Below are 21,299 nucleotides of genomic sequence, written 5' to 3'. Positions count from 1 at the left end.
GACCTCTCTGGGTTGTTCTGGATTTTAGACTGCAAGCGCCTGGGGGGCAGAGACCTGATTGGTTTTGGCTGGGAAGCGTGGATAGCCCTATGTACTTGGGGCGGTGGGGTGTGTTTGCGAAGGGCTTCACTCCCCAGATTCTTGCAGCGCAGGCCCAGCAGAGGGAGCCAGAGGCCTGGCCAAGCGGAGTCCCTCTGCTTGATCAGACGAACACCCCCCCCCAAAATGGAGGGGCTTAAAAGGATGGCTGGGACTCATCAGGACAGGGAAGGGAGCATCACACCAAGCCAATTTGCAATTTCTGTGGATTTTGGATACCGCAGAATTCAATTCAAAAAGGAACAAGAGAGAGGAAAAAGGAAGAGATATTACAACAAATAGTTTGTAATGAAAAAAAGTAGCCAAGGACAGGAAAGGGAGCCAAAACCAAGCCCCAAGGTGCGTACACACACACACACACACACACACACACACACACACACACACGACAGACCCCTCAACAGCCCCAACGCAGAGAGGTCCTTCCACAAAGAGGAGGAGATGGTCTGGAAAGCAAGCCTTAAGAGGAACAGTTGAGGGAGTTGGGGATGCTTCGCCCAGGAAGGAGGCGGAGGAGAGAAGACACGATGGCCATCTTCAGATATCTCAAGGGCTGCCCCATGGAAGAGGGAGCAAGCTTGTTTCCTGCTGCCCTGGAGGGGAGGACCCGAGACAACGGATTCAAATGGCAAGCAAGGTGATTCTGACTGAACATCAGGAGGAACTTTCTGAAGGCAAGAGCTGCGCAACGGCGCAACGGACTCCCTCAGGAAGGGGCAGACTCTGCTTCAGTGGAGGCTTTTAAGCAAGGGTAGGGGGGCCACCTGTCAAGGATTCCTTAGCTGCGACGCCTGCATGGCAGGGGGTTGGACTAGATGGCCTCTGGGGGTCCCTTCCAACTCCACAGTTCTAGGAGTCTCGAACTGTACGCCTCGCCCCGCAAGCTCAGCCGTTGTGGGTCAGGGGGAGACACAAATTGCCGGTCAGAGGGCAAGACATGACCGCTGATTGCAGGGGGGGTGAGGCTAGATGAGCTCAAACTCATCAGGCCCGGGGGTCTCTGGCTCCAAATCCCCCTCAGTCACAAAGCTTGCAGGGTGAATCTGATGTACTTAAGCATCTCTGCTGGTTGTTGAGAAGATAAAGTGTGGGAGGGGGGGATTGCACATAATGAACCTAAAAAGCAGCCTTGTGTGGAGTCGGACCCTGGGAGGCACCTTACTCTGTGCTGTCTACACTGGCTGGCAGCAGCTACGCTGTGGGGCTTCAGACAGGGGGTCTCTCCCAGTCCTGCCAGGAGATGCCACCATTGGGGAGTGAACCTGGGACCTTCTGTATGCCTAGCAGTCAGAGGCAGCAATGCTTCCGAGTACCAGTTTCTGGGCGTCCAGAGAATCGTAAGAGTTGAAAGGGACCCCCTGCGGTCATCTAGTCCAACCCCCTGCAATGCAGGAATCTCGACGCATGGTCTCCCATTCAATCTGAAACCATACCAGACCCTGCTTAGCTTTGCAAATGTGCCAGCTGTTTTCTTGCTGCCTCGCCAGGTTGTCTTATGCCTGGGTCCCGCATGCCAGGTTCCCCACAGGCTGCTGTTCAGCCCCTGTGAGCCAAACGGGGCACTGGCCTCAGCCAGGCAAATTCCTCTTATAGCCTCACGCTCTGCCAACTGAGCGGTACTGCCCCAAGTTGCATAAGAGGAGGGGGCAGGGAAAGAGACCGAGCTTGAAGACAACAGGCAGCAAGCTAGAGGGAGGGAGGGGATGCAGGTCATGGGGCAGGGGCCTGCAATGACCCCTGTGATCCCAAGCACCAATGGGCAACTTTGAGGGCAGGTCAGAGACCCACAGAGCAGAAGGGCCCGTCAAAGCACCCAGATCTTCAACAGTAGCAGAAAGGACAGTGGGGTGGGGGAAACAGGGGTGCCAAGCTGAATAAAATATGGGGGGGAGGAGGTAAGCCACACCCCACATAAGATATGGTGCACACACGCTATTTGAAGGACAAACCTTGGGGGGCTAATACTTTACTGGGGCGGGGGGAAAGGGGAAGAATTACAGAACTGTAGACTTGGAAGGGATGCCAAGGGTTATCCAGTCCAACCCCCTGCAATGCAGAAATACAGCCTCCCCCCCCCCACTCCACCAGTTTTTGTGGCTTACTGCCCTGCTAGGACCTTCCACCACATCCACAAGCACACCCCACAGGCCTCCTCCACACCCCACACGTGTTGGCATCCTCCATGGCCCTATCCAGTCCCCCTGGCGTCTCCTCCATTGCCACGTGGGGGCTTATTTGAGCACTATTGGGGGCTGGGGAGAAGGACAGGGAGAGCTGCGAAGCGTTTCTGCAAAGCCTCTCCCTCTTCACCCCCCCCCACCGCCACTTCCCCGCTTGCCCTCAGCCATGTGCTGGCATTGTCTGTGATGCCATGCAGCCTCACGCGTGGGCAGCCGTTGCCTGGCAACCGCCTCCCTCTTCCTTTCAGAGAGGCACTGAAAAGCCTCTCTTCTCTTTCCCCCATCCCTCCCCAAATAAAATAAAAATCGCTGCTGTGCGAACAGAATGATCTGGTACACCCTCTGAGCCTCTCCTGGGCGTGGAGAGACGGGAGAGAAGGAGGTCAGTTGGCAATGCCTCACCTGCTGCTACCCAAGGGCCAGGTGACCCAGAGGAGGACGGCAGCCTTGGCTTAGGTTTTTGCAAGAGAAGTGGGGAATAAGAACTGCGTCCTGGCTGTTTCAAAACTCTGGGTGGGAAGAGAGAGAATGGAGATCTTTTGGCCCAGCAAATGGCAGGGTTCTCCAGGTGGAGGATCTTGGGGCAGGTGGGGGGAGTGTCTGTGGAAAACCTCTTTGTAGGTGGGCTACGCCTGCCGGAAGCACCACCTGTCCTCTCTGCTTCCAGACAGACTGACTGAAGCCCACCCACCCCTCGCACAGACACACCCACCCACCCTAGAAAACAGGTTTGCCGTCAAAGGGAAAGAGCAGCCAAAGGGAGAGATCAGCGTTGCCAAGATCACAGCCAGACTCCCTTCCCCAACCTGTCAGGCGGTGTGTTCAAAGGGAAAGGCATGGCAAAGGGAAAGGCATGGCAAGGTGGGGGGCGGAGGGGAGAGGCAGCCTCCGACTCCCCCCCCTTCCTTGTCTCCGCTTTTGACAAGGCCTTCCTGCCCTGATGGAGGGGAGGGGGCCCAGGGAAACAAGCAGTTCGCTCTCCCGCTCTTGTCCCTCGAGGTGTTCATTTTTGTGTGTGTGTGTGTGTACACACACATGGACTGAATTCGAGAAATTGGGGTGGGGAGCTTGCAGAGGGAAAACGTGCAGACTGCTGGTTCCCATAGGAACAAGGATGCAGAGACTGCAGGGACAGCAAGGCTGCACTGCTCAGGAGAGAAGCTCTGCAAGCCTGGAAAACGGACCTCTGCACATACAGCCTCCCAGTCCCACCCTGGGGGCAGCTCAGCCATGAGGGGAAAGCCCTCTGCGCACGCTCAGTAAGCCCGAATGCAGGAAATGGGCCTGGGGGCCCCGTCCCCAAAGCTCCCTCTTTGCACCTGCCCTTTTGGGAACTTGACTGCAGGGCTGATATAGGGAACGGGGGGAAAGAAAGGGTCCTGCCCCACAGGGGTGGGTGTCAACCAAAGGGCCCCTGGGAGTCCTGCCCACTTGGGCTACGGGACGATTTGAAGGTGCCAAGTCCTAAGGACCCCTGGAGCAGTTAAGGATGCTTAAAAGAGCCAAAGGTGTGACGCAGCAGCAAAAAAGGCAAATGCTGTTCTCGGCTGCGTCCACAGAGTCCTGTGTCCAGTTCTGGGCACCACAATTTTAGAAGGATGTTGACAAGCTGGAAGGCGTGCAGAGGAGGGCAGCCAAGGTGAGGAAGGCTCTGGGAACCAAGCCTTATGAGGAACGGTCGAGGGAGTTGGGGATGCTCAGTCTGGGAAAGAGAAGACTGAGAGGAGACAGGATAGCGATCTTCAAATATCTCAAGGGCTGCCCCATGGAAGAGGGAGGAAGCTTGTTTTTCTCCTGCTCCGGAGGGCAGGACTCGAACCAGAGGCTTCAATGTACAAGAAAGGAGATTCCGACTAAGCCATCAAGAAGAACTTTCTGACAGTGAGGACCAGTGGAACAGACTCCCACGAAAGGTTGCCGACTCTCTTTCCTTGGAGGTTTAAAAGCAGACGTTGGAGGGTCCCTCCCTGCTTACCTTGTACACCTGTCCATACGTTCCATTGCCGACCACCTCCACCAGTTCAAATATTCCAGCAGGATCCTGTGGAGGGAGAGGGGTGGGGGTGTTAAGATTCATTGCATATATTCAGATGCCAGGCACAAACTTTCCTGTTCAACCAAACCTTTGGTTGACTGACACCCAATGCCCATTTAAAATGTGTTGGGGGGGTGTTGTTAATTGGGTTGCTTTTGTTTTGATTATGTACTTTGTGATTTTTATATTGTGATTTTATCCTGTGAAACGCCCCAAGACCTGCGGCTATAGGGAAGTATAATAAATAATAATAATAATAAATTTATATCCTGCCCTCCCCAGCCAAAGCCAGGCTCAGAGCGGCTAACAATAAAAGTAACACAGCATTCTAAAATCAATTCATTCTAACATCAATTCAAATCATATTAATGACAACCATTGGGCTAGAGTTCTATGAAGATTACAGAAGGAGAGAGGGGGTCAGAATGTGCCTTGGCCAAAGGCCTGGTGGAACAGCTCTGTCTTGCAGGCACTGTGGAAAGATGTCAAGTCCCGCAGGGCCCTGGTCTCTTGGGACAGAGCCTTCCACCAGTTCGGGGCCACAGCCGAAAAAGCCCTGGCTCTGGTTGAGGCCAGCCTAACCTCCCTGTGGCCCGGGACCTCCAAGATGTTTTTGTTTGAAGACCGTAAGGTCCTCTGTGGGGCATACCAGGAGAAGCGGTCCCGTAGGTACGAGGGTCCTAGGCTGTATAGGTATACGAATTTAAATAAATAAATAGATGATGGTGGTGATGTTCTTATGATACTCGTGCCTGACCTCAGCACAAGGAGGCAAGTCCCCCTGGGGAAATGGTTCAGAGGCCGCTGCCCCCCTCCAGAGGGCACGTCCAGCCCTGCCACAGCTCCCCCCCCCCGCCCCCAAGAAGGCAGCTGCCCTGGGCCCAGTGAAACACCCCTGGGACCCTTGCAGGATCGCCCTCCCCTATCTGGGCTACGCTCCGACAGTGGGACACATCCCTGGAGGCCAGTATTAATAGCTTCTCATTAGGGTGTGTGTGTGGGGGGAGAGATCTGCAAGGAAGAGCTGCTTCCGTCTCTGAGGGCCAGATCCAGATCTGAGAAAGACCTTCGGCTGAGACGCCTTGAGGAAGGAGCACCTGAACGGGGCGCCATTCCTCCTTCTCAACTGAAGACAGCAGCCCCTTCACTGCAGTGAGGGGAGGGGAAGGAGGACCCCCCCCCGGAGGAGCTTAGGAACATGAGAAGAGCCTGCAGGATCAGGGCCATTGCCCGTCTGGTGCAGGCAGCACCACGGGGGCCAGGCAGATGCCCTTAAGGCGAAGCACGAGAGCCACTCTCCTCCCTGCCTGCCATTCCCAGAAACTGGGATTCAGAGGCACGTGCTGCCTCTTCCAGGGAAGTGAGTTCCCCAGTTTAACTCTGCGCTGCGTGAAGGAGGACTTCCTTTTATCTGCCCCGAAACTTCCACTATTCAGCTTCATTTGGGTGCCCACAAATTCTGCCATTATGAGAGAGGGAGGAGAATAGTTTTAAATAAATTTAATAACAATTTTGTTATTTGTACCCTGCCCGTCTGTCCCAGGAAAACCTTTCTCTAACCACTTTCTCCCTGCTATGAGATAAGGGAGGTATTGTTTTGCTATTTCTGCTTTAATTATGTATCCGTGCTTTTATCTTGTGAATCGCCCTAACATCTTTTGATGGTGTAGGAATCTAATTCAAAATAAAAACAAAAACGCCACGCACAATTCCACACACTTCTGTCTTTGCTGCCCCTTACTTGCCTTCGCTCGAAGCTCAAGGGCCCTGAACGCTGCACCCCTTTTGTTCTGGTGGCTCTTTTCAGAGCCTTTCCCAACTCTGCAAATGCCCTTTTTGAGGTGAGGCTTGGCGGGAGCTCAAGGGCCTTGCTAGCTCACGGTGGCCGGGCAGCCCTTGGCCAGGAGACCCCAAGTGAACACCCGCCGAGGAGAGAGAGAGAGATCCGTGAGCTTCTTGAGTGAAAGCCAGCCTGGAGAGGAGATCCCAGAGTGGGACAGGGGCCAGGCCAGCCAGCAGCTGCTGCTGGGTGCAATGGGATACCTTGACTGCAGCTCTCCTCCTCCTCCTCCTCCTCTGGTTTCAGGAGTGCAGCAGCCCCACAGCACCTGTGGCCCAGCGCCAGCCGCCTCCTTGGAAAGCAGATGGAGGGGGGGGGCTGCTTCCGATGCCGGGAGGACGGGGTAGGATTACAACCGGCTGAGGCTCTGTGTGCAGCAGGCACCAGGGAGAGGGTGCCTCGGTTTCCTCTTTGTGGAGAGACCTGCCTCACAAGCTTATTATTAAAAATTCCTTCCAGTAGCACCTTAAAGACCAACTAAGTTAGTTCTTGGTATGAGCTTTCGTGTGCATGCACACTTCTTCAGATACACTGAAACAGAAGTTGCCAGATCCTTCTATATAGTGAGAAGGAGGGGAGGGGTATTACTCAGAAGGGTGGTGGGAATGGGAGATTGGCAGATAGCTGAGATGAGCCTGTTGACGACTCTTAACGACTGCAACAGGCTCATCTCAGCTACCTGCCAATCTCCCATTCCCACCACCTTTCTGAGTAATACCCCTCCCCACCTTCTCACTATATAGCAGGATCTGGCAACTTCTGTTTCAGTGTATCTGAAGAAGTGTGCATGCACACGAAAGCTCATACCAAGAACTAACTTAGTTGGTCTTTAAGGTGCTACTGGAAGGAATTTTTTTATTTTGACTATGGCAGACCAACACGGCTACCTATCTGTAGCTTATTAATGCAAAGGTGAAGACAATCCCTGCCACCCCTGCCAATATTTATGTACCGCCTAATAGGCAAAATCCCTAAGTGGTTTGCATGAAATGTGTTAAGGTGGTTTTGTGTTTTTTTTAAAGAAAAAAGGAATGTGAGAAGACCGGGTGCAGCTTTCTGTCCTCACAGGGGCGGAACAGCAGGATTTGAGCGCGAGAGCAACTCCCTCCCATCCTGTGGTTCCAACGAACTGGTGTTCAGAAGCATTTCTGCCTCCAGCTGTGGATGCAGAGCAGAGCCAATGAGGCTAGCAGACCTCCATAGCTCCCTCCTCCTCCTCCATGAATTTACCTAATCCTCTTTTAAAGTGCTGTGGGTTAAACCACTGAGCCTCTTGGGCTCGCTGATCAGAAGTCCGCGACGGGGTGAACTCCCGATGCTCGGTACCTGCTCCTGCACGTCAAAGTGCAAGTACGGTAGATAAATAGGTACCATTCCGGCGGGAAGGTAAACGGCGTTTCCGTGCGCTGCTCTGGTTCGCCAGAAGCGGTTTAGCCATGCTGGCCACATGACCTGGAAGCTGTACGCCGGCTCCCTCGGCCAGTAAAGCGAGATGAGCGCCGCAACCCCAGAGTCGGCCACAACCAGACCTAATGGTCAGGGGTCCTTTAAGTTGGTGGCCATTGCTGCTGTCTCTTGCAAAAGGGAGTTCTATATGTTTTACGCAGCATTTTAAACCAAAAATTGCAAAGACAGACATCGGTTGAAAACAGAAGCCATCAACAAAACGTTCAGCCAAGTATTGATAAAGTATCGATAAATAACAGAACAGAACACGCTTGCTGAGACAGCTGGTACTTCAGGGGGTGTTTAAAGCTGGCTAGCGTTTCCCGCCTCGTGAGCAGCTTGTGGAAGGCTGTTTGGCCGTTGGCCTTCTTGGCTGGGGCAAGTGAGAGGGCAACAACAGCAGGAGTTAAACAGGGTCCCGGTTCCTGGTTGAAAAGATAAACCCAGTCCTGTGCTGCACTGTAAGAACTGCAGGGTTTGAGAAGGGGAGTGCCGCTGCCAGCGCAAAGTCTTCGGCAAGGTGAACCGGGCTGTTGCGAAATGTTCTGTGCCTCTGCATCTGGGCCAGGTAGAAAACCCCCTCTCCTTCCACCCACAGGGGAATTGGAACTAAGAAGCCCAAAATAGCAGGTGCAGAACCCTGCAAGGGGAGGACACGACCAGACGGACGTCCCACAGGCAGGTGTGGGTGAAAGGCATGCGCGGATCCCTCTGAGGCTTTAGCACACACCTCCCTGCACCTCTGTGAGGGCTTAACGCCCCTCCTGAATACAGCTGCCATTGGAGCATCTTATCTAACACTACAACTCAGGGACTGCCAATAATAATAAATTTTATTTATACCCCACCCTCCCCAGCTAAGACCGGGCTCAGGGCAGCTAACACCAAATATAAAAACAATTGATTGAAAACAAGATTAAAATTCAACATTAAAACGCAACCTCATTTCAGCGGAAACTCAATCAAAAACTTTTTTGGGGATAAAAGCGTCAAGTCTTCACCAAGGCTAACAATCCAGACTGGTCTTACATGGGCCAGAAAAGAGACAGGGAAGTCCCCAAATAGGAGTTCCAACACAAAAGGAGAAAGGAAAAAGGAAAGAGGGGGAGAGAATCAAACTGATTCCAAGCCAAAGGCCATATGAACACATGGATCAGGCCCATGGCCCTGCCCTGTTCTCACAGGGCCCAACCAGATGCCCATTATGGGAAGTCCACAAGCAGGGTTCGGGCACAAGAGCAACTCTCCCCTCCTGTGGTTTCAGGCAACTGGTCTTCAGAAGCATGGATGTCTCAGACAGCAGAGGCTGAAAAGAGCCATCGCGGCTGGGAGCCTTCCACGGCCCTCTCCTCTCTTCAGTCAAGGCTGCTGAGTGGTGGAATAGTTCAGACAGACAGAAGAAACTCCTTCTTCGCGCAGCACAAAGTTAGGCTATGGAACTGCCTGCCACTGGAGGCAGGGATGGCCAGCCACCTGGATGGCTCTAAAAGAGGATGGGACAAATCCATGGAGGAGGGGAGGGTGATTGATAGCTGCCAGCCAACATGGCTCTGCTCTGCTTCCACGGGTGTTTCTGAATTCCAGCTGCAGGAAATCGCAGGAGGGGAGAGCTGCTCTTGCGCTCAGCAACTGCTTGAGGGTTTCCCATCCTGCAAGCTGGACTAGAGGGGTCACCGCGGTGCTTGAGTCTTAGGAGTCCACCTCCCACCAGCTCAAGAACCAAGCCGTGCTACTTCCCCACCCGACACCCACGCCCACGGCGCACGCCCAGTCCAAGGTACAAACATCCCCGTGCGCCGGGGTGTGTGGGTTGCCAAGGCAAGGGCAAGTCCCTCCTGGAGGCTTGCCTGACCGAGTTGCCAACTGAGGGAAGAGGTGCCCCAGTTAAAGGCGCTGCTTTTGTTTCACTGCGTGCCAAGAGTTCCCGCGGTGCACGAGGCTACGAATCTGCAAGTCTACCTCTACCCTGCCCCAGTTTCCGACAAGGAGGACCAGGAATCTGGGTTGCTGGAAGGCGCAGAAGGCAGCCCCTTTTCAAGAAACAAATAGCTTTCCGGAAAAAAGAAAGAAGCAACGAGTTCCGCAAGTTAACCGGGCACTGTGTGAAGCCCAAGTATCCCCCCCCCCAGGCTAGGCATGGCTCCCCTTTCTTCACAGAGGTTCTATGTGGGTCCTGGCTTTCTGCCCACACCCCCTTCCCTGCATTCTTTGCTCCAAGGTGGCACGCAGGACTCCCTCTCCTCCCTCTCGCACTGGGGAAGGAGCCAGTCGCCTTCCGGTTCTCTTGGTGGTGGTGGTGGGCCTCTAACCCCCACCTCCCTCCTTCCCCAGCCTGCCAAGTCCAGCGCGTGGCTCCTGGCTGTGGCCCCCCACCCCCCGCAGGACAAAGAGACCCTTTTCTGAGCCGGCTCTCAGCCTCCCTCGGATTCCAGGCCTCCCAGCAAAGTCCGTCACAAGGCTTGACTTGGGAAGGAAGCCAGAAGCCGCAAATCTCTCCGGCCACCTGCCACCACCACCACCAACTTCTCCCCAGGAACTCAGGACTCCGGGGTCTCTTGGTTGGGGGGGGGGGAGGGGAGGTGCCACCCACTCAAGGGTGGCACAATCTGCATAGGAAAAGGAGAGTGAGTGGTTTGTGTGGGGCACACCTGTTGGAAGTGTGGGGGGAGCAGAGGCGGGACAAGGCGCTTGCTCCCTTTGGGGTCAGAGGAGGGGGGGCGTGGGAGGCGAGACAATGGGAGGGGGAAGGCTGCACAATGCTCCTTGGCACTTGGGAGGGAGTTTTGGGGGGGCGGCTGTGAGTCAGGCGGCGGGGAGAGGCAGGAAGGGAAAGAAAGGGAGAAAATGGACGAGCAGAAACAGCCGCCCACTGGCACAGCTCTCTCCACAGGCTCTGCCCACGCCATGCGCCAGGAGGAGGAGGAGGGGGGCTCCCTGCGGCAGCAGCAGCCGCCCTCACCTGGAAACCAGAACGGAGCCTGCTTGTGACACAGAGGGAAATCAAGCGAAAAAGCCCCAGCGTGCAGGTGGCACAGCAACTGTTCACAAAGAGCAGCGCACCCCAAAAAACAGTGACCCAAGGGAGGGGCTGGCTGAACCTGGTGGTGACAAACTAACCCTCTCACACTGCTGCAGCCCTTTGAGCTGCACAGTGGCAGTTCCTGCGAAATGGGCACATTTCCCCCCGGCAGATCTCCAGCGGTGCACAACCTCCAGGGTGAGGGTCAGACAGCACCTCTGAGCCCCAGAGCAAGAGTGGGGCATGGGGGGTGGTGTGTGGAGACCACAGCAGTTGCGCCCCGGACACCCACCAGTGGGCTTCCCATGGGGACATCTGCAAGGAACAGGATACTGGACTGAATGGACCCTCCCACACACACTTTGGTCTGAACTCCTCCTATTTATTTACTGCTGACTTGTTGCATTTATATGCCACTTTGCTCTCCATGGAGCTCAAGACAGCTTTCACGGTTCTCCGCCCTCCTCAAGTAATCCCTGCAACAACCCTGTGAGGTAGACTAGACCGAGAGGGGCAGAGACTGGCTCACAAGGTCACACCCAGTGGGCACCATGGCAGCTGAGTGGGGATTTGAACCCTGCCGTTGTTCCCTCCAGATTTGGCCAAGGGGCACATTTCAGGGTGGCCGCCTTCTGCGTCAGCTCAGGGTCTCCTGTCCCCCTTCCAATGCCCAGCTCCTCCCTCTCTTCTGCTCTCCCCCCATTGCACACTGCTAGGGTCTCCCTGCTGCCCGGTGTTAAGTGTGGGGGGGGGCAAGGGGGGCGGGAGAAGCGCTGCCCTAGTGCTCTGCTCAGAGGCTTCCCGTCTGCCTTTTAATTACAAATCACCTGCTGGTTGCCGGCTTGTAATCAGGTTAGGCAAAGACCCCTAAGCCGATTTGTGGGGATGGCGTAGGAGCCAGCTCCTGCTGACAAGCCGCAGGTCTGAGCCAGGGGGTGGTGCTTCTCCCTGCTCTTGGAGGGGCAAGGCCGCGCGCACACACACAATTCCCTCCCAGAGGTGCTGGGCGAGGTTGGCTCTGGTGGGGAGAAGGGGTGCCGCCCCACAGCGCAAGACAAGCAGCAACTGTCAGAGGCTGCAAAGCAGCAGGGAGGCTGGAGGGGGAGAGGGTGGCATTTCTGGTCTCTCATCTCCATGTGTAAAGAGTCCCAGAAGCCCACCTAGCACTGAGAATGAACAGCAAGCCGACTGGATCTGGCCAAATAACAACAACAACAACAACAACAACAACAACAATTCATTATTTATACCCCGCCCATCTGGCCGGGTTTCCCCAGCCACTCTGGGGGGCTCCCACCAGAATATTAAAAACATGATAAAACATTTAAAGCTTCCCTGAACAGGGCTGCCTTCAGATGTCTTCTAAAAGTCAGATAGTTGTTTATTTCCTTGACATCTGGTGGGAGGGCGCCACCACTGAGAAGGCCCTCTGCCTGATTCCCTGTAACTTGGCTTCTTGCAGTGAGGGAACCGCCAGAAGGCCCTCGGCGCTGGACCTCAGCGTCCGGGCAGACTGATGGGGGTGGAGATGCTCCTTCAGGAATTCTGGGCTGAGGCCGTTTAGGCCTTTCAAGGTCAGCACCAACACTTTGAATTGTGCTCAGAAACATTCTGGGAGCCAGTGTAGGTCTTTCAAGACCGGTGTTATGTGGTCTCAGTCCCCAGTCCCCAGTCTAGCTGCTGCATTCTGGATTAACTGTAGTTTCCGGGTCACCTTCAAAGGTAGCCCCACGTAGAGCGCATGGCAGTAGTCCAAGCGGGAGATAACCAGAGCATGCACCACTCTGGCAAGACAGTCCGCGGGCAGGGAGGGTCTCATCCTGCGTACCAAAGGCTCATCTTGGCTAGTATGCAACATCCGATTCTTACAGCGGCCAACAGAGGCCTCGACTGGGAATCCCGCAAGGAGGTTTCCAGCACAAGAGGCACTCTCCCTCCTTCTCGCGGTTTCCAGCAACTGCACAGCCTTCATCAGGGCGAGGGGCCATCGAAAGCCCTCTGCTCCTCCATGATTTTGTTCTCTTTTAAAGCCGTGAAGATTGGCGGCCATCGCTGCCTCCTGCAGCAGCAAGTTCCACAGTTGAACTACATGAAGAGGCGCTCCTTTTCCTACGCCACCAGCGCTGCCTGTGTTCTGCACCCACCTCCGAGAGGCTCATGGGAAGCCTCCTCTCAGAACTGGACAGACAGGCAGCTCACTGAAGGCCAACCTGGCGCCCTCCAGGAGCTCTGCACCACATGTCCCACCCGCCACCATCCAGCGGGGCCACACGGAATCAGCCAGGGATGAAGGCTGGCAAAGGCTGCTTTAAGATAAGCTGTCCACCGCTGGCAACCCCAGAGTGAGAGAATCACAGAGCTGGAAGGGACCCCCGGGGTTGTCTAGGCTGACCCTCTGCAATGCAGGAGTGATGAATACCTGGCAGGTGGCCACCTGACCTCTGATCAAAAACCTCCAAGGAAGGAGAGCCCACCCCCAAGGGAGCCACAGCTTCACACCCAGCCTCAGGCCTGGCCAGCATCCTCTTTAACATCCACACCAAGCGACGGGGCTCAGCCACACTGGAGGGAAGCTGCAGGCTGAGCAAGAGACTGCGCCAAGAGTTGTCCCCCCCCCACTCCGCCGAAGAGGCAGAGAGGCGGCTCCCACCCAGCTGCCTCCTCAGTCTCCATGGCAGCCTTCCTGAATTAGATGCAGCTTTGGCTGCTTCCCTGCCTGCCTCCAGCTCAGCTTGTTCTGATGGATCGCAGGGGGGAGGAGTGGCCCCCAGGCAGCCCTGCCACCAAGCCCCTCTTGGACCCGCCACCACTAGACAGACCCTTGGTCCATCTAGGTCAGTGCTGCCTACACTGACTGGCAACAGCGGCTGTCCTGGGTCTCTCCCAGCCCTTCCTGCAGATGCCGTCGGGGATTGAACCTGCGACCTTTTGCATTCAAAGCACGTGCTGGGCCACTGAGCTATAGCCCCTCCTGTTCTGCCAGGACACAAGCTCCTGTCCAGGTATGGCCCCTGGCCTTCAGTGCCAGACTCTAGGCGCAAGGAGAGCATCTAGGTCGCATCGCGAGCCCCATACTGCACTTTGGACAAACGGCACGCTTCCCACAGGTTCACTTATTTTGCAGGGAGTGTGACCTTCTTGGTTCTTGCAGGTACCAGTGTGGGTCTGTCCCCCCGAGACTAGGCGACGAGAAAAGGGTGGGTGGGGAGAAGAGGAATAAGAAGGCAGGGGGTGGAGGGGGGGGCAGCAGCACACGCAGGAGAGAAATTGGAGCAGCCAGGCCTACGATCAACAGCTTTGCCAACAAGACGCCAACCCACCCTCCCTCTCCTGCTCCACATCCGATCCTGCTCCACATGGGGGGGGGGTTTCCTCCCCAGAAGCCTCTGCAATTCCCCAGCCCTCCACCCCACTTCCTGCCAGCAGAAAAGGAAAGTCCCAGGTTCTCTGGCACCTAACAGACATTTGACTATAGGAACGTAAGGAGAGAGCCTGCAGGCCCAAAGGGGCCCGTCTAGTCCAGCAACCTGGTCTCACAGTGGCCAGCCACAGGATCATAGAATTATGTAGAGAGGGAAGGGATCCCCGAGGGTCATCTAGCCCAACCCCCTGCAATCCTGCCTTGGGTGGGCTCAAACCACCAGCCTTCTGGTTAACAGCCAGAGGCACTGACCCATCGCGCCACAGAGGCGCCTGTAGAGAACCCACAAACGGGACATGAACACAAGAACACGCTCCCCTCGTGTGGCTTCCAGCAACTGGCATTCAGAAGTGCTGCTGTCTCCAACCATCTGAAGGCAGCCCTCTTTAGGGGAGTTTTTAATATTTAATGCTGCATTGTTTTTAACTCTCAATTGGGAGCCGCCCAGAGTGGCTGGGAGGCTCAGCCAGATGGGTGGGGTATAAATAATAATAATAATAATAATAATAATAATAATAATAATAATAATAATAATAATGTGGCACAGAGCCATCCTGGCTAGTAGTCACCAACAGCCTCCTGCATGAATTTGTCTACAGTGGTACCTCGGGTTACATACACTTCAGGTTACAGACGCTTTAGGTTACAGACTCCACTAACCCAGAAACGTTACCTTGGGTTAAGAACTTTGCTTCAGGATGAGAACAGAAATTGCACAGTGGCGGCAGCAGGAGGCCCCATTAGCTAAAGTGGTGCTTCAGGTTAAGAACAATTTCAGGTTAAGAACGGACCTCCAGAACGAGTTAAGTTCTTAACCTGAGGTACCACTGTATTCCTCTTTCGAAGCCATCCGAGATGGCAGTCATCATTACCTCTTGTGGCAGTGAGTTCCACAGCTTAACCCTGCGCTGTGTGGAGAAGGACTTCCTTTCATCTATCCTGAATCCTCCAGCACTCAGCTTCATAGGAAGGCCATGAGTTCAAGTGTTATGAGTAATTCGGCTGGACTGGAAACTGAAAATCTAACCCTGACATTGGGCTTGGGAGGGGGAGGAGAAAAGGCATTTGCTGGAAGAGCCACAGCTCAGTGATACAGCATGAGACTCTGAATCTCTGGGCCGCGAGTTCAAGCCCCACATTGGGCAAAAGATTCCTGCATTGCAGGGGGTTGGACTAGATGACCCTCAGAGGTCCCTTCCAACTCTTATGATTCTAAAAACAGATTAAAACCTGCAGGAGCTTTCTAAACATCTGCTTTGCGCGCAGGATGTCCCAGGATCAATCCCCAGAGGCATGGCCAGGCAGGCCTGGGAAAGATTCTCTGCCTGAAACCCTGGCCAGCCGCTGCTGCCAGTCAGTGTAAGCAATGCTGAGCTGGGTGGAGAAAGGGCCTGACTCGGTTTAAAGGCAGTTTCCTGTGTTCCTCTCTGGACCAGGAACTTGGGAGGACACAACCCCTGCAGTCCGCAGGGCAGTCCCTGGGCAGGCCACTCCCCACGACACTCCCACCAGTGGATTCTGCAGCCCGCTAGCCGGAAACTCCCTTAGCTTCAGACAGTACAGAAAATGAAGGCCACCTGTCAGAGATGTTTTAGTTGAGGTTCCTGAAATTGCGGGGGGTTGGACTGGGTGACCCCAGGATTCTATTACTCTTTTCCAAAGCACAGCCGTTGGCTGGATGCAGGCAAAAGGCAACTTGTTCCCAGTTTCATGTGGTCCAGAGGAACACGCAGCGGGAGGCCTCCCTGCAGGGCTGTTGGCACAGCGCCTGAGTCACAGACTTTGCCCTCCCCTCCTCCTCCGCTGTGGGCCTCTAGGAAGGACTTTGCCTCCTGCTCGGCACAGTGGACGCCCCTTCCGGCCTTCCTGGGCATCCCCTCTGCAAAGAGAAAGCCCTTGAAGGAAGCGAGCTTCTCCTCCTCTGTTGCTGCTGCAGCAGTGCTCTCTTCCCTTGCCACCGCCAAGCCAGGGCGTGACATTTCCACAGCGGTCTCCGCGGCAGGAGTTAGCCAGGCGCCAAGCCCTTCCCCAGACAGGCACTTGGACTCCCTATTAATTCACTGCACAGACGTCCCCAGGGGGACGCTTGAAGGCGAACCGCAGTGGCAGAGCTCGTGACCCTGGAGGGAAGAGGGGGCTGGATAGTTACACCACCGCCGCCAATTCCCCCACTGGAGATCAAGCCACAGGACACACCAACTCAGCTTCCAGGACACAGAAAAAGCACAGCCACTGGTCTAAAAAGCAGACACCCACCAAGCACAGAGAGGGGGATGATTCCTTTGAGGATTTGCTGAACCCAGCTTGTCCTTGCCTCCAAGGGAGGCTGGCAGGGACACCTCTGAGACATGTCACAGCAACACCTAAGGCAGGCATCCCCAAACTCTGCCCTCCAGGTGTTTTGGGACTACAACTCCCATCATCCCTAGCTAACAGGACCAGTGGGAACTGTAGCCCGAAAACATCTGGTGGGCCGAGTTTGGGGGTGCCTGACCTAAGGTGTCAGGTGCTGAGATTGGGCCCACTGCGGCCTGGACACTGCAGCCGCAGCCCAGGATTCTTTGGTGAAAGCTTCCCGGATTGCAGAGGGTTGGACTAGATGACCCTCAGGGTCCCTTCCAACCCCACAAGTCTGTGGTTCGGTCTGCGATTCACAGCCAGAGGACAATGCCAACCCCTGCCAATGCCATCCAATTCCTGCGCAGTCCCTTTGCCTTCCGAGGTTTCACCAGACAGTGCACGGATAAACTCAGGAGGAGAACAGGAGAGCGTGGGGGGGGGGGCAATCCTGGCTGGGCGCCTGGGCCAGCAGGAGGAGGAACCACCACTTCCCAGTGACTTTGCGGGACTTTTCAGACCTGGTCAAGGTGCCTCCTAGGCAGAGTGGCGAGGAAACCCTAAGGTGCAGACAGCAGCAGGAAGAGCTTCCCTTTTCTTAGAATCAAAGAACTGCAGAGCTGGAAGTGACCCAAAGGGGCATCAAGACCCTTTCAGCAAAGACAGCTGTGAGGAGAGACCCCCAAATAAACCTAGTTGAGCATCCTGCCAAGTGCCCCAATGTCTTATACTCATTAATTTGTCTGTCTGAGATGGGGGTGGGTGGGATTAAAATATCTGCAGTATTTACTTGCTCATCTCTGTTGGAGAAATCATGAGAGCCAGTGTGGCATAGAGGTTAGAGCAGGCATCCCCAAACTTGGCCCTCTAGCTGTTTTGGGACTACAATTCCCATCATCCCTAGCTAACAGGACCAGCGGTCAGGGATGATGGGAATTGTAGTCCCAAAACAGCTAGAGGGCTGAGTTTGGGGATGTCTGGGTTAGAGTGTCGGGAGAGAACCTAGGAGAGAACAGCCTGGTTCAAATCGCCCCCCACTCAGCCATGAAGCCCACCGGGTGTGACTGTTTGGGCCAGTCATTGCTTCCTCTTAGCCCAGCCTACCTCACAGGGCGGCTGTGGGGATTAAATGAGGAAGAGGAGGACCATATTTTTCCTTGGAGAAAAATATAAATGCAATAAGTAAATATGTAAAATGGAGCTACAAGAATTATCAGACCGAGTCAGCAAGAATCTTCAGGATCAGCATTTTTTGCAGTGATGTGGAAGATTCACCCCCCAACCTCATTTTCTTCACCTCTGAGAAGGGGGGGGGGTTAGGACTAGGCTGGTGTGTGTTTTGGGTTGGGTTTTTTCTCCTTCTCGTCTGGGCGAGGCCTTTCCATCAAAGGCACTAGGATGGCAAAGGAGTCCACTGGGCAGTCTTCTCTTAATCTCTCTCCCCCCCCAAGATGGGGGTGAAGAGAAGGGGTCTGGGCTCCCTCCCTTGTAGCCCAGCCAGCCTGCTTGCAAAATGCTTATTCCACCAGAGCCACCGGGAGAGGAAAAGCAGGTTGGGGCAGGTCCGCCTTGAGCAAAGAGAGCAGCCCCACCCTGGAGAGAAGGCAGGAGCGGGGCCACTTCATCTCAAGCGAGAGGAGGAGGGCTGAGAGAGAGGAGCGGAGCCGGCTGCTCAGATCTCTTCCTCCAGCCCCACGAGGAAGGGGGACCCAAGTAGTCCAACCCCTTCTTAGAGCTGGAATGGGCAAGAACCCCCTCAGCATCCTGCTCTCACAGGGGCCAACCAGATGGATCCGAACCTTTGCTCCTGTGGTTTCCAGCAACTGGCTTTCAGAAACAGCTGTGGAAGCAGAGCCTCACTCATGGCTCACAGCCATCAATAAATAGCCCTTTTCTCCATGAATTTGCCCAGTTCCCTTTTCAAGCCATAAAGGAGTGAAAGCTGTGGGAGTGAGTTCCACAGCTGAGCACTGCACTGCATGAAGGACTTCACTGTCAGGGTGCCTAGACACCATGTCAGGTCAGCTTGCACCTGTTGGGTTGGCGGTGGGGGGAGCTCAAGGTTTGCATTTCAGGAAGCAATGCAGCCAAACTGCACACTGCAGGGACGCTGGAGGAGAGAGAGAGAGGACAGAGAGACGGGCTGAAATGTCTTCCCGGTTTTGGCAGCCAACCCAAGACTTCTCTGTTGAGCCTTCCAGAAGTTCGGGCGGGGGGGGGGGGCTTGTCGCTCCTCTCTAACATGGTGGCCTCACTGGTGGACAGAATCACAGAACTGCAGAGTTGGAAAGGACCCCTGAGGGTCATCTAGTTCAACCCCCTGCAACGCAGGGATCACAGCTAAGGAATCCCTGACAGACGACCACCCAGCCCCTGTTTAAAAGCCTATCCCCCACCCAACACACAAAATTCAGAAGAGGAGCTGAGAGGACAGCACCCACCCCAAATGCTGCCTCCACCCCCTTTGGAGGGGGCGGCATAAGCCCTTGCCAGCTTGAAGGGCCTCTCTCCTGAATTCTGCATCGCAAGCGGCAGGTGAGGTTTCACCCTGGGTGGGGGAGACAGACTCCTTCCTTCCCCTCACCCTCTCTCACCCCCCCCCCCAAGCAACTGTGGATTCTCCTGCCTTTCCACCCTCCCTGCAGGAGCACTCACATGAGGCAGAACCAGGAGCTGGAGACAGATTTGCTGGGGGAGAAACAGAGCTGAAACTGGAGCTCTGGTTCCCCTTGCCTGCCTGCCTGCCAAGACGGTCTTGGGGGGCCTGTTCTTTGCAACTCGAGAGGAAGGCGGCTATTGCGAGGCCAGGAACAATCTGCCTTGCTCCCAGTGAGTGCTGCCTGGTTCAAGGACAGCGAGAAAGAGAGAGAGAGAATACATAAAAGCATGAAAGGGAGGATTGTAATTCAATCAAGGCTAACATGCTGCAGTCAACAAGTTCTCCCTAGCAACAAGAAAGCATGGCGGCGGCATCAAGGCAGAGAGATCCCTTTTCAAGCGCGGAGGCCATGCAAAGGGAACACACAAACACACACACACACACACACACACACACACACGGTCTGCCGCAGGCTCGTGCATCTCAGATAAGAGCCAGAAACCAGCACAGTGGGGCGAAGGGGAGAGAGGCAGCCGAGAGAGAAAGGGGTTTTTAAAATATTAGATCCTTCAGAGAACTCCAGAGCCGGAAGGGGGAAAGGGCCAGGCGGCAGGATCACCTTCCCCAAGGCAGGCATTGCAGGGGGCTGGGCTGGGTGACCCCCTGGCCCCTTCCAACGCTGCAGTTCTGTGATGCTAAGGAGCAGCAAGGACCCCTGCCTCACCCCGAGAGCAGGCTGAGAGGAGCAAGTGAGGATGGGCTGGGGGTCAGAGAGCAAAAGAGAAGGCAGAGGGCCTGGGGGGTCCTCGGAAGGGGGGGGTGACGACCAGGAGCCAAGAGGGGCAGGCTGGCTTTCACACACTCCTTGCGGGAGCCCAGGCACAAAAGAGCAAGCTGCCCTCCGCTGGGCTCTCTGCTGCTTGGCCTCCTTCTCAGGAAGCAAGCCCAGGGAGCAGGCCCCTTCGAGTGCCAACTCCAAAGCAAGGTCTTTGCTCTCTCCTGGATGCACACAAATGCTGCCACAAGACCTGTGGCAGAACGGCAGTGGAGGTGCCAGCTTAAGGGACCAGGGCTCCTAGGCAGGCAGAAGCCCCCAGACCACTTGGAAAGGCCTGCACCAGGCTGGTCCCCTCCTCGCCCTTGACACTGCCGAAAGAGGAAATTTAATTTCTGCTGTGGTGGAAGGGCTTCTGGCCGAGTGGGTTTTCTGCTGATGGGTCGATTCTGCAAGGCTGTCACCCGCCAAAGCTCCAGTCTCACATGTCACCTGTTTCAAAGTCGCCCCTCCTCACTCCCACCCAGCAATTCCTGCTCAGGCAAGGGCACCGTGGCCCCTCGAGCTGAATCACCAGATCTCCGCCACAGCAGATCCTACGCACACTGTGCCTTCAGGAGTGTGGCGCTGAACACCTCCGCCCCTGCAGCTCCAGGGGAGAGGGTGAAGGCTGTGCCCACCCCTCTCAGCCTCCCTCCCCACAACAAAAGCAGGTGCCATGGCCAGGCTCTGCTCCTGCCTGCTCCCTCCAGGCAAGAGGCCTTCCCCTCCCTCGTGAAAACCAACCTGCCTAACTGGCATTCTCCTCGCCCGGGAGCGGAGATGGCATCTCCTCTGGCTCCTGCCCAGCTGCCGGCCACACCTCAGGGCAGAAGCGCTCCTTGACCCACTTTCACTGCAGTGAGCGCTAAGGTGAATTCAATGGCATCTTCTGGGACACAAATCAAACCCAACGTGCAGGAAACCACCTTCAGCTAGAACAGAACCCGGCCCTCCAGTTATTAAATGGGGGACTTTCAAAGAAGTGGAGCAAGGTTCTAGACCTCACCATGGCAGACAAAAACTGGAAAGTTGGCAGGCGGTTTCTGCTGAGAGCGCCCGAAGGAGCAAAAATGCTGTGTGAGGTCTCTGGAGGTGAGCAGGAATTTACGGCTGGCGAATGCCAATGTGCTTCGCTTGACTGAGGTGTGGGGCTGCCGTGCTTAAGCAGCAGCAGTTGACCTCCACCCAGAGTAGTGGCAATTGCAGGCTGGCTCCTACTCATTGCAGTATCCGCCTGAGAATCACCCATCACCAGAACAGAGTGTGTGTGTGGGGGTTTTGGAGCAGGGTGCTCTATGGTGCTCATCAAATGCTGCTAGCTCCTTGAGAAAAGGGCCCCAGTTGCAAAGGCTACCCTACCCGACACATGCCTTTTACCACAAAAATGCACTCCGCTGTCACAAAAACTGCCACGTCCAGCTACTCACTCCTCTGCTCAGCAATGTCAGTTTTAAAATTCTATGCCCTGCAGAGGAAAACCAGTGGAGCCTTGTTCCTCCATGGTGT

The 21,299-nt window shown here is 55.3% G+C and overlaps 1 protein-coding gene across 10 annotated transcripts in view; it reads right to left on the bottom strand.

Moving 5' to 3' along the window:
- MINK1 (misshapen like kinase 1) overlaps nt 1–21,299 on the bottom strand; it is a 60,932-nt gene that overhangs the window by 36,684 nt on the left and 2,949 nt on the right. For all 10 annotated transcript variants that reach the window (XM_083472476.1, XM_083472472.1, XM_083472474.1 and 7 more), the window contains exon 2: nt 4,255–4,320. In XM_083472476.1, the coding sequence (XP_083328602.1) occupies nt 4,255–4,320 (66 nt within the window). The remainder of the gene's footprint in view (nt 1–4,254; nt 4,321–21,299) is intronic.

The sequence above is a fragment of the Podarcis liolepis genome, assembly GCF_965112155.1.
Source record: "Podarcis liolepis genome assembly, chromosome: 13".
In the NCBI taxonomy this organism is placed as follows: domain Eukaryota; kingdom Metazoa; phylum Chordata; class Lepidosauria; order Squamata; family Lacertidae; genus Podarcis; species Podarcis liolepis.
The sequence above is the reverse complement of the archived record's forward strand: the minus strand, read 5'-3'. Positions and strand labels throughout refer to the sequence as shown.